Source organism: Myotis yumanensis, unplaced genomic scaffold (genome assembly GCF_028538775.1).
Source record: "Myotis yumanensis isolate MYYU_CA2020_CCGP unplaced genomic scaffold, mMyoYum1.0.hap1 SCAF_2, whole genome shotgun sequence".
NCBI classification, from domain to species: domain Eukaryota; kingdom Metazoa; phylum Chordata; class Mammalia; order Chiroptera; family Vespertilionidae; genus Myotis; species Myotis yumanensis.
Genome location: NW_027223753.1, coordinates 63,392,710 through 63,405,271, shown reverse-complemented (window position 1 = coordinate 63,405,271; position 12,562 = coordinate 63,392,710). Strand labels below are relative to the sequence as shown.

General features: G+C 41.5%; 1 protein-coding gene across 2 annotated transcripts in view; it reads left to right on the top strand.

Annotated features, from left to right (window-relative positions):
- MCOLN3 (mucolipin TRP cation channel 3) overlaps positions 1–8,077 on the top strand; it is a 33,676-nt gene extending 25,599 nt beyond the window's left edge. For both annotated transcript variants that reach the window (XM_070405492.1, XM_070405491.1), the window contains exons 10-13: positions 1,422–1,523; positions 1,634–1,756; positions 3,550–3,756; positions 6,495–8,077. In XM_070405492.1, the coding sequence (XP_070261593.1) occupies positions 1,422–1,523; positions 1,634–1,756; positions 3,550–3,756; positions 6,495–6,629 (567 nt within the window). In that variant the 3' untranslated portion in view covers positions 6,630–8,077. The remainder of the gene's footprint in view (positions 1–1,421; positions 1,524–1,633; positions 1,757–3,549; positions 3,757–6,494) is intronic.
- The last annotated feature ends 4,485 nt before the right edge of the window (positions 8,078–12,562 follow it).

The window sequence follows — 12,562 nt, the reverse complement described above, 5'->3', positions numbered from 1 at the left end:
CTCCAAGTTACTTCCTCATTTTCTGCTCCTCTTTATATGGCAAAAGACCTCAAAAGAGTAGTTCATCTTGTTTCCAATTCTGCTCCTCCCATTCTCTCTCATATCTGTTCCAACCGGACTGCCTGCCACTCCACAGAAAGTGTCTTTCCAAGGACCTCCCATGTTGCTAAGTCCAATAATCCATTATTTCAATTATTTACCCTTCAGCTTTTAACACTGTCAACACTCTCTCTTTGTTGATGCACTTTTTTTCTTCTTTTTTGCTGGGTATCATTTTCCTGGTGTTCCTCCTAGATCTTGGGCTGGTCTCCTGACTTTCCTTCGCCAGTTTCCTCTCATCTCTCCAACCTATTAAAGTGAGGACTTCAAAGCGTAGCACCGGGACATGTTTTATTTTCTGCCACTGTCTTGGTGACCTCATTCTGTTCCATGCCAGTGATTTCCACATGTGTGTTTCCAGCTTGGAATTCTTCCTTCAACTCATCTCACATTTCCAACTGTCTATTCCACATCTTCACTCCAGTGTCTATTTGGCCTCTCAAATGTAACATATCTAAAACAGAATTCCTAAGATCCCCCACCTCCACGGTCCAAACTTGCTTCTCCTTTCCAAGTTCAGTTAAATACCAACTATTTTCAGTTGCTCAAGACAAGAGTCATTGATTCATTTTCAACGCTTCTCTTTTACTAATCCCCTCTCACGCTCCTCTAATCCAAGAGGAAATCCTATTGATCTACCTTCAAAAATTACCTCATCATCTCCACCCTAAGTCACCATCAGCTTTCACTTATATTATTGCAACAGCCTTCTCACTCCTCTAACAAGCTGCGCTCAACCATAGCAGCCAATATTTTATCATCTCACTGCTGTTCAGAGATCTCAAATCCCCCTCCCCTTTTCAGAATAAATATAAAGTCGTTAAATTATCCCTGAGACTCTAACTACCTGCCTCCTTACTTCTGACTCCATACTATATCCCCATCGCTCACTCCAGCCAGACTCACTATCTTGCCAGGTGCCCTCCTGCTTCTGGGCTTTTGCACTTGCTGGTTCCTGTGCCTGGAAAGCTCTTCCCCTTGATTTTGTTGGTTTACTCCTCACACCCTTCAGGTCTTTGCTCAAGTGCTGCCTTTTCAGTGAGACCTTTCCTCATCACCCTTCTTAAAATGCAACCTCCTACGCATTTCTTATCCCCTCTCCTGAATTTCCTCCTTTGCACATCAGCTAATGTATCAGGTGTTCATGAATGTATTGCTGCCATCTCTCCCCCTTCATTAGGAGGGAAGCTTCATGAATGTAGGAAATTTTGCCTGTTCACTGCTCTGTCCTTAGCCCCTGGGACAATGACCAACTCATAGCTACCCAATAGACAGTTCCTGCTCATGTGAATTTCTGATTCCTTTTCCCCATTGTGTTTTAGAGTCTAACAAGTTATGACGTCTGCAGCATACTTCTCGGGACCTCCACCTTGCTTGTGTGGCTGGGCGTCATCCGATACCTCAGTTTCTTCCACAAGTACAATGTAAGACATTTCAAGGCTCTCAGTGCTGCTGGTCTTTCTCCCTTTCACTGTTATTGCGCTGCTTTGGCTGAAGGACAAAAGGATGCTAATGACCTCTCTCACTTTCTCAGCTCCTTATCCTGACCCTTCAGGCAGCGCTGCCCAGTGTCATGAGGTTCTGCTGCTGTGCGGCTGTGATCTATTTTGGCTATTGCTTCTGTGGATGGATTGTGCTGGGACCTTACCATGAAAAGGTAACTGCTCCACAACCTGTCACCTTGGGACCAGGAAGTTCTTAGAATAGGGCCAGTGGCTTGTTTTCTCCTTTCAAATGGACTCCTTTTATGTTGTGATTCAGCCTTCATATGTTGAAGGTAGTATATCTATTGCCATGTGTATAAACTAGTAAGGGGTGACCAACTTGAGAGAAGAATCAATTCACTCAACATCCTCAATTTCTCTAGTGGAATATGCCAAATAGTTAAGTCCTTTTTACCACCAGTGAATTAAAGTTTCGTCAATTTGATTCATCAGTATATATTAGGCTATTTAGGTAAGGTGTCTCAAAATGGGATTTTATTTAAAAAGTAGTATAGGGAAAACTTGTAGGAATATTTGTTACTGGAGTTATAGTCTTAATTATAATGCTATTATCTTAAGTGGCATGAACTTTAAAACGAGAAGTATGACCATGCATGATTGGGATCTGAGTTTCTCAGAAGTGTTTCAAGGATCTCTTTCCTTGAAGGTAAAGGGGAGGATAAGGCTTGTCTCACAAAACCCCTGAGGGCAGAGATCACACCCTTTCTGCCTCCAGTTCAGCCTGCTCCTATTAACAGAGCATCATGAAGCAGCTGCTTGTCCCAGGAAAAATAGTAGGCCAGTACATGTTGTGTGTATCGCCAAGCAAATGCGTGTAGTTACTTCAGGTTATTGGTTTGAAAGGGTAACTTGGCATATCTGGCCACATCCTATATAATAAAAGCCTAATATGTAAATTGACCAAATGGCAGAACGACTGCAAAATGACCAGTAGCTATGACGCGCACTAACCACCAGGGGGCAGATGCTCAACACAGGAGCTGCCCCCTGGTGGTCAGTGCGCTCCCACAGGGGGAGTGCCGCTCAGCCAGAAGCCAGGCTCACACTGCCAAGTGCAGTGGTGGTGACGGAAGCCTTTCCCACCTCCACGGCAGCGGCAGCGCTAAGGAGCAGCAAGCTGAGTGGTAAGGAGCAGCGAGCAGGCAGACAGTAAGGAGCAAGGGGTCCCGGACTGCAGGAGGGCACAGTAATAATCTGCTTCATGTTGATATTTACTGCTGTGTTGCTGACAATTACCTGAAAGAGAAGTTGGGGTGCTCCATTGGGCTGGAAAAAGTTTAGCGAAACCAGAAAGCAGGTCTAATTAAGCAAGTTTATTCTATACTAGAAGGCTGGTGCATGAAATTCATGCACTTGAGGTTGTCCCTCAGCATGGCCTGCAGTCTGGGAGCCCTTGGGGGATGTCTGACTGATGGCTTAGGCCCGCTTTCCCCTGGGCCTACACCGTCAGTTGGACATCCTTATCGCTGCCACAGAGGCAGGAGAGGCTCCTGCCACCGCTGCTGCGCTCGCCAGCCGTGAGCCCGGCTTCTGGCTGAGTGGCACTCCCCCTGTGGGAGTGCAATGACCACCAGGGGGCAGCTCCTGTGTTGAGCGTCTGCCGCCTGGTGATCAGTGCACATCATAGCGACCAGTCATTCCACGGTTCGGTCAATTTGCATATTAGGCTAAGTTGACTCGCATATGCATGATACATATAAAGTTCTTGCTGGCACAAATCGCACGTGTGTTTCTAGCTGTCATTGTTGATCATGAATTTGGTTGATACTTCTATTATAGAGAAAGGGCAAATAATGATATTAAAATATTTCTTTTAATTAATTTCCTTTCCATGTGCACGAATCAGTGTACCGGGCCACTAATTTTTAATATGATGTCATGAGTGAAGTCTCCCAGGGGAAGGAGCATGGAATAAAGTGCATTTTTCTCTCTTTTTTTTTTTCAGTTCCGTTCTCTGAACTTGGTCTCCGAGTGCCTTTTTTCTCTGATAAATGGAGATGACATGTTTGCAACGTTTGCAGGAATGCACCAAAAAAGTTACTTGGTCTGGCTATTTAGCAGACTTTACCTCTACACGTTCATCAGCCTCTTTGTATATATGATTTTAAGTCTTTTCATTGCACTGATCACTGATACATATGAAACAATCAAGGTAGGCTTATCAGTAGCCATAAGTGGCAGCATTTTCCTAGAATTTGTGGAGTGACAATAACATATAGTACCTATGGGGGAGGGGAATTAAGGGAATGTTAATTTCTTCAGGGTAGAGAAGAAGGACTTCAATTTTAGATACTGACAAACAGAAATGAAGGAGAAATAGAAGTGTAGAATGTTAGAAGTTTTATCTTCACGTAATTGTGCTTTTTATTAAAATTATAAGGATTAGTAAGTATTGTGTGAGTACAGCAGATGACCTTCCAGAAAGCCAGAATTTGGAGTGGTGAACTTTTTTTTTTACATTAATCCAATTGAAAATTTTAATTTCTATATAAATTAAATCTCTGAATTTGAGAAGACAAATATTAGTTGCAATTACCAAGGTAACTTGTTAAATAGACCTATGTTCCTAAGGAACAACACAGAAGAGATCTGGAAGTGAATAGGAAAGTTGAAAAAAGAAAAAGGACATGGAAGTTTAAAGTCAAAGGTAAAATACAAAGTCATTAAAAAAAGAAAAAAGAAAGAGAGAAGAAATAATTTATATATATAAAAGCCTAAGCTACCATTACAACTGGAACGACCAAAACAACCAGTTGACTGGTTGCTATGGCACACACTGACCACCAGGGGGCAGAAGCTCAATGCAGGAGCTGCCCCCTGGTGGTCAGTGCGCTCCCACAGTGGGAGCGCCACTCTACCAGAAGCCAGGCTCACGGCTGGCAAGCACAGCTGCAGTGGCGGGAGCCTCTCCCGCCTCAGCAGCAGCGCTATTGAGCAGTAGCGGTGGCAGGAGCAGCGAGGCCAGGATGAGTGACACTGGAGCTGCGCCTGGCCCTGGCTGGGGCTCCTCCCCAGCCGCCTGCTGCTTTGGCACTGCTTCATCCCCCAAGGGGTCCCAGATTGCGAGAGGGTGCAGGGGCAGGCTGAGGGACCGCACCTGTGCACGAATCCGTTCATCGGGCCTCTTCGTGTATTAATAATATAGAAAAAAAAGGTACCGATGGCATTCATCTCACGTCACTTAGGTCATTTTTTTGCAGTTCACTCTGTGGTAGGCAGCTAGACAGACATTTGCGGAGCAAGGACAATGGGCAGGTAGATTGTCTTTACCCAGCAAAAGACAATTGTAGGGTGGGACCTTGCCCCCAGGGGAGCCTTTCTTTTCTCCTCCTAGCATATCGCTGGTCATGCAGTTTGGACCCCCTGACCTTTCACCCTAGAAATAACATCTAGGCTCCAGTTGTATTTTAGTTCCAGGCCCAGAAAAGCAACAAAACCAGCCACAGCTGACCTCAGGACCAGCTGCCCTGGTGCTGCTGGGGTGGGGAACTTTTAAAAATCCAGTTTTATAAAGAAAAATTGACCTCTTCGTTTGGAATGTGCTGTCACTGAACTCATTACTCCTTTGCATGGTCCCCTCCCCAGTTGGAAACTTGATTTAAAAAGCTGTTATGATTTGTATTATCATTCACAAGGGGCATTTAAAACAAAATCCATTTAAGCCCTACGAAATATGGAAAGTCAGAATAAACATCCAGATAGGTTTAAATTTTGAATAACCTTGTATTGCTAGGTACACTACTGGCATAGGAACTTTGACTTGGGGACTTTTCTTTCTGGGTATGAGAGGCGGAATGAAATGAGATGGACCAGGGAGAAAGAGAAGGCCATTGGGAGTTGATGCATTACGAGTTGATGATTATGAAAACTTTGCTCAGGAAGCCAGGGCCATGACTGCGTGCTCACTGAATCAGATATCAGGAACTGACTGCTTGCTTGGCAGATTTGTGCTTAGAGTTACCACAGTGATTGGGAAAGAATGTAGTTGTACCTGTCCAAATCCCTTCCCATCATGCTCTAAAAATCTACCACCTTCCACTCTGCATGCAGAGAACTGTATGTTCTTTAAAGGCGACATCCACTATCTCTAAGGGTAGCATGACTTGACAACTTTCCATAACACAACTTGAGACTCATAGTTTAAATGTTAACTTCTTTTCGTGAGCTCAGAGCACTTCCAAATGGGAACGCTGAGTTATTTCTGATCCTTTGTGGTCAGGGCACCTTCTCAAGTCTTAGATCCCCAAACTGATATAAATATGAGGCCCTTAAACAAGGCTTTCTGTCCAGAAGAGAGACTCCCAAAGGGTGTGCAGACTGGAAAGGTCCCTCACAGCACTCAGGTCTTTGTTCAGACTCCTGAACCAGCTTAGGAGCATTCAGGGCTGGGCTGAGGAAGGCTAGGTATGCCTCCAGGGTCCCCCCCCCCCCCGTCCCCCCCCCCCTCCCCCCCCCCTCCCCGCCCCTCCAAGCTCCCAGCAACACCATTGTTAATCTCCATTAGGTGGGCCACTGTGGCCTGAACGGGGTTCCAGCCAAGGTGCCTGCTACACATTAGCCTCCAAGTCATGGGCTGTAGGGCAGGGTTCTCAGAATGGGAGCAGGACTGGCTGGTGCTTCCTGGACGGAGGGCTCAGATGGACTCAGATTCAACATGCTTGTTTTAGGTTGAACCAGACCCACAAAGGAGAGGCAAGGAGGGCACTGCTGAATCCCAGACCCCCTTTACTTTAGCCAAACCTATGACACCTCCCTGAAAATACTTGGAAGTGACTACACTAGCCCTCTAGAAAGATCTCCTCCCTTGCCAAATGAGCTATTTTAAATTAGGAATAAAGCTGTTTCAAATGGTTCATTAATGAGAGCTATTGTTTTTATTCTTCTGCACAGCATTACCAGCAGCATGGCTTCCCAGAGACCAGACTTCGGACATTTATAGCAGAGTGCAAAGATCTACCCAACTCTGGAAAGTACAGATTAGACGACGAACCTCCAGGATCTATATTCTGCTGTTGTACAAAGTAGCTCTCAGGCTTATCTGTGCTCTAGAGGGAAATATGATGTGTAGCTGAGTTGGGAAACTATATGGATATTTTAAGATCTGGTGGAGTATGTTTGAAGACTATCATTTTGAGCAAATTGATAGCTATAATTCATTAAGAACGCATTAGGTTTATAATTTAAAAGCAATAATTATTGTCTTTTTAGCTTTATGTTGAGTTTATTTAAAAAAAAACACACACTACCTTTGATTAGTGAAGCTATTGGCTTCTTATTCGTTCTTTATTTTGCCATAGCTTTAGAAGGTTTTTTCTATGCCACTCTTTGTTGTTGTTGCTGTTGTTAATCCTCATCCGAAGGTATTTTTTCCATTGATTTTTAGACAGAGTGGAAGGGAGGGGGAGAGACAGAGAGAAATATCCATCTCCCTGACAGGGACTGGGGATTGAGCCTGCAACGGAGGTAGTACGTGCCCTTGACCAGAATTGAACCTGGGACCTTTCAGTCCACTGGTTGATTGATGCTCTATCTACTGAGCCAAACTGGCCAGGGCTCCATACCACTCTTTACTCTAGCTCTTAACCTCTTGCTTACAGTGATTCAGACTGTGCTGATTGCGTCATCAGTGGAAAACATTGCCTGGACTGGGCCCGCTTGTGAGAGAGAGAGGATGTTGCTGTATATCCAGTAATCATTGCTTTGTAAGACCAGGCCAGAATAGGAAACAACCAACACTAACTAACAATCCAGTATTTGTGAAGGACAACTGTTTTATGCTTCTTATAGTTCTGGAGAGGATCTGGTGTTTTAGTATTCATGTATAAGTTTTCTCCTTCAGTGTTCAAGTAAAAAGTTGAAAGAATATCTTATACATTTTTGAAAATTTAAAGCACAAAGGCATGTTCTATCCCACACGGATTATTTTATCAGTACGTGCATGGCCTTGTGGACACTGACGTACTGTGTGCCCTTCACAGGCACATTCAGCCTCAGAAAGGAGCAGCATTTTAGGGTTGGGAACTGTTGTTTTGTGGGGAGAGGTTCCATAACTCACATTTAAAATATTTTATAAAACAGCTTTCCTCAAATTTTAAAATAAGTGGGAAATGTATGCCTTTAAAAGACACAGAACCAAAGTCTCTATCCTTGCAAAATGCTGATTCGAAGTTTCAGGGATTTTCCTAACATGAATCTTTGTTTTGTGTACTGTTTGTTCAAGTAGAAATGAACTCAATGATGTGCAATAAAGGTTTTCTCAAAGCAAACTCTTTTTTTTTTTGAAGGAAACTAATTTGTCAATTTCTTATTTTGTTTTAAGGGCTAAATGAAGATAGCCTTGAGACTCTAAAATCTTTATTTAACCATGACCATAACAATGACTCTAGGTGTTGAAATGTGAGATAAAACAACAAATATAAGCTATGTTTGTAGTGCCTTTGGTTTTTTAAAAATAAAAATACCTAAACCTCTAAGTGAGTTTTTTCCTTAGTTGTAATATTTGTATCATGATCATTTTCAGAATTTATTAGAATGCAATGTGAATTTTAAGTTGTGTTTGTTATCTGGTAAATACGTTTCTGTACTCCTTGCGAGATTTTTGGACTAGCAATAATACTTCGATGGGAACATAAAACCACTGACTCAGTGCTGGGCCTGGGGTTTTGCTTGGCCCTGAAGTCATGTTCCTGCTGTGGAATTAAAACCAGTGACGTGGCACCTTCATGAGTGTCCTGATTCTCCAAGCTTTCCTACTGTGGCAGGAGGGAGTCCCTGATAATTTCAGGGCCTAGTTTTTAGGAAGGATGACCATGAAAGAGTATCTCTATTTCCTGAAAGAAACGGCACTGACTTTTTTTTGAACTGTCCTCAAACCAGTACAATGGCTTGCCCTGGGCAGGCAGATAAATTATGGGCCGGTGGTTTTCATGGTTTCCTTTTATGTGTATGTGCCATAAAGAATGTCAAGGTTCTTGTAAGAAGGACTGGAGAACAGAAGTCTCCCTTTCTTCTCCCAGGTTTCTAGACTGGGCAGCAAGGAAGAGAGGGGGGCTATTAGACTTTGTTGGTGATGTCTATTTGTCTAGGTCAGGTTCTCTGCTTTCTGCCCCTGACATAATGATTCTCAAGCTTGTAGACAGAATCATTGGAGGGGCGGGTTCACATTAAAATGGTGGATGTGCAGGTAATATCAGCAAAGATTTCTTATTTTTCAAGTCCGAGGGTGAGATCAGGACTCTTCATTTTTATCAGGCACGCAAGGTAATTCTGATGCAAATGGTTCGCGGTGGCTGCATGGCTCAGAGCTGGACCAGAAACAGCTAAATCCCTGTATTGGGGCTACAAATAAGGGACTATCCATAAGCTTCAAGACTCAGACTGGACTTCTGTTTCTTGACCACATTAGTCAAGAGAGAAATCCCAAGGAAAAGAGTTTATATACATCAAAATAGTTATCGTAGAATCTGTGTTGTCTGTTACCATTATTTTTAGGAAAATTTTGATTTTGTTGATGCTCATTTTTTTTAAATTTAGATGCCATTTTCTTCTATTAGTTTTATAAGGCTTTGAAAAATCTAATAAATATTGAATTTTAATCTTTTTGTTCCAGCATACCATTTTCAAATTGAATTAATACATATAAATAAAGATGTGATGGATTAGGGAAAAAAGATAATATTATCACTAATTGATGATATGGTGGTCTACATAGAAAATGAATAGAATTAACAAATTTTCAAAACTAATTAAAAGATTCAGTAAGGTTATTGTATGTAAGATCAATTTAACAACTTCTAAGCTTCTAGAAAGATAAAGAAATTATTCACAATAGAAACAAAAATTAGAAATTATCCAGCAATTATCCTAAGGTAGAATGTGCAAGACCTTCTCAGAGAAACTTTACAATACATAAAAGGTCTGAATAATTGCCGAGATAATGTATTCATGAATGGGGGCAACTTAGCATAGTAAAAATTCAATTCCCTTCAAATTAATCTATAAATTTAATGTAACAGCAATTAAAAACTCTAGGTGATTTTTCAAACCTCAAAAATTGAGTTCTAAAATTCACATAACAAGATCTCTATGAGGAAAACTACAAAACTCTTTTGAAAGAAATAAAAGAACAAAATTAGTTGGAGAAATATTTCATGTTCATGGATAAGAAAACTCATTGTCAAGATGTCAGTTTTCTCAAACTTGATTTATAGATTCAAAACAATCCCAATCAAAATTCCAGTGATATATTTTGTGGATATTGACAAACTGATTCTAACGTTTCCATGGAGAGGCAAAAGACCCCAAATAGCCAGCACAATATTGAAGGAGAACAAAGTTGGAACACACTACCCAACATCAAGGCTTCCTATAAAACTACAGTAATCCAGAAAGTGGTGTCGGTGAAAGAATAGCCAAGTATATCAATGGAACAGAATAGAGGATTCAGAAATAGATTCACTCAAATATAGTCAATTGATCTTTGACAAAGGACAAAAATAGTCTTTTCAACAAATGGTGCTGGAGCAACTGGATATCCACATGTACAAAAATAAGTGTAGACATAAAGCTTACACCCATCACAAAAGCTAACTCAAAATGGATCATCAATGTCTATGTAAAATGAAAAACAATAAACTCCTAAAAGATGTTCTGGTTTGGTGATGACTTTTAATAGTTTCATTTTTATTTTTTGTTAATCCTCACCCAAGGATATCCTTCCATTGATTTTTAGAGAGAGTGAAAGAAAGGAGGAGAGACAGAAACATTGATGTGAGAGAGACATATAGATTAGTTGCCTCCCACATGTGCCCTGACAAGGGTCGGGGATCTAGCCTATAACTGAGGTGACTGGAATTGAACCCAGGACCCTTCAGTCTGTGCCAACGCTCTATCCACTGTGCCAAACTGGCTAGGGCTGGTGATGATATTTTTAGATGCAGCAGCAAACACAATCTGGGGGAGGGGTTGTGGGGGAAAGATAAGACTTCATTAAATTAAGATACCATGCAAAAGATACCATCAAGAGATGAGAAGTCAAGCCACAGACTGGACAAACTATTTGCAAAGACATATCTGATAAACACTATTATACAAAATATGCAAAGGATTCTTCAAAATCAACAAGAAAAAAACAAATAACCTGATTTAAAACTGGACCAAAAACTTGAATAGACCCCTCACTAAAGAAAATATACAACCCTAGCTGGTTTGGCTCAGTGGATAGAGCATTGGCCTGTAAACTGAAGGGTCCCAGGCTCAATTCTGGTCAAGGGCACATGCCTGGTTGTGAGCTGGATCCCCAGGAAGGGACAGCCGATCAATTATTCTCTCTCATCATTGATATTTCTATCTCACTCTCCTCTCCCTTCCTCTCTGAAATCAATAAAAGTATTTTTTTTTTTAAAAAAAGAAGATATACAGATGGCAAATAAGCATATGAAAAGGTGCTTGACATTATATGGAATTGCAGATAAATCAATAGTGAGATGCCACTATACACCTAATAATTAGAATAACCAAATTCCAAAACACTAACAACACCAAATGCTGATGGGGATGTGGAGCAACATAAACTTTTATGGAAACGCAAAAATGGGGTAGCCATTTTGGAAGAGAGTTTGGCAGTTTTTTACAAAACTATATTCTTACCATACAATAGAGCATTTGTGCTCCTTGGTATTTATGCAAATGAGTTGAAAACTTATGTCCATGCAAAAACCTGCACATGGATGTGTATAGCAGCTTTATTCATAATTGCCAAAATTTGGAAGCAACCAAGATGCCATTCAGTCTATAGGAGGTAGTGAAACTATTCTGTATGAAACTACACTGGTAGATGAATAGAGACATAAACTGGTATATTCAGATGATAAAATATTAGTGCTAAGAAGAAATGAACTATCAAGTCATGAAAAGACATGGAGGAACCTTAGACGCATATAACTTAGTGAAAGAAGCCAATCTGAAAGGGCTACATACGGTGTAATTCCACATATATGACATTCTGGAAAAGGCAAAACCATGGAGACAGTAAAAAGTGGTTGTTGGGGGCTGTCAAAGGCGGGGGAAATGAACAGGCAGAGCTCAGAGGATTATTAGGGCAGTGTCATAATCCTGTTGGGCAGCTATAACAAAATGACATAAACAAGGTGGCTTATACACAACAGAAAATTACTTTTCACAGTTCCGGAGGCAGGGAAGTAAGTCCAAGATCAAGGTGCCAGCAGACCTGGTACTTGGTGAGAGTCTGCTTTCCGGTTCATAGACAGCTGTCTATTTGCTGTGTTCGCACATGGTGGAAGGGGCAAGGAACCTCTTTTATAACAACACTAATCCCATTCACGAGGGCTCTACCTAATCATCTCCCCAAAACTCCACTCCCAAATACCATCACATTGGGTGTTAGCATTTAACATATGCATTTGCTGGGGTGGGGGGTGGGAGGGGAGACAAATATTCAGTCTATAGGAGGTAGGGAAACTATTCTGAATGAAACTATACTGGTGGATACATGTCATTACATACATTTCAAAACCCATAGACTGCACAACAGCAAGAATGAACCCTGATGTGAAGTATGGACTTTGGGTGATGATGTGCCAATGTAGATTCATTGGTAATGTACCATTCTGGTGTGGGATGTGGATGGTAGAGAAGGTTCTGCATGTGTGGGGGCAGGAAGTATATGGGAACTCTATATTTTCTGCTTAATTTTGCTGTGAAGATAAAACTGCACTGAAAAGAAAGCCTATTATTTAACAATTAAAATAATACTCCGTGATATGTGGAACACAAGTACTCTCTTTTGTTTACATATAGTCTGTGACTGCCTTCACACTACAAAAGCAGAGTTGAGTAGTTGCAACAGAGACAGTGCACCCCCAATGCCTAAAATATTTACTGCCTGGCCCTTTAAAGAAAGGTTTGTTAACCCCTGATTCATAAGATAATTTGCTGAA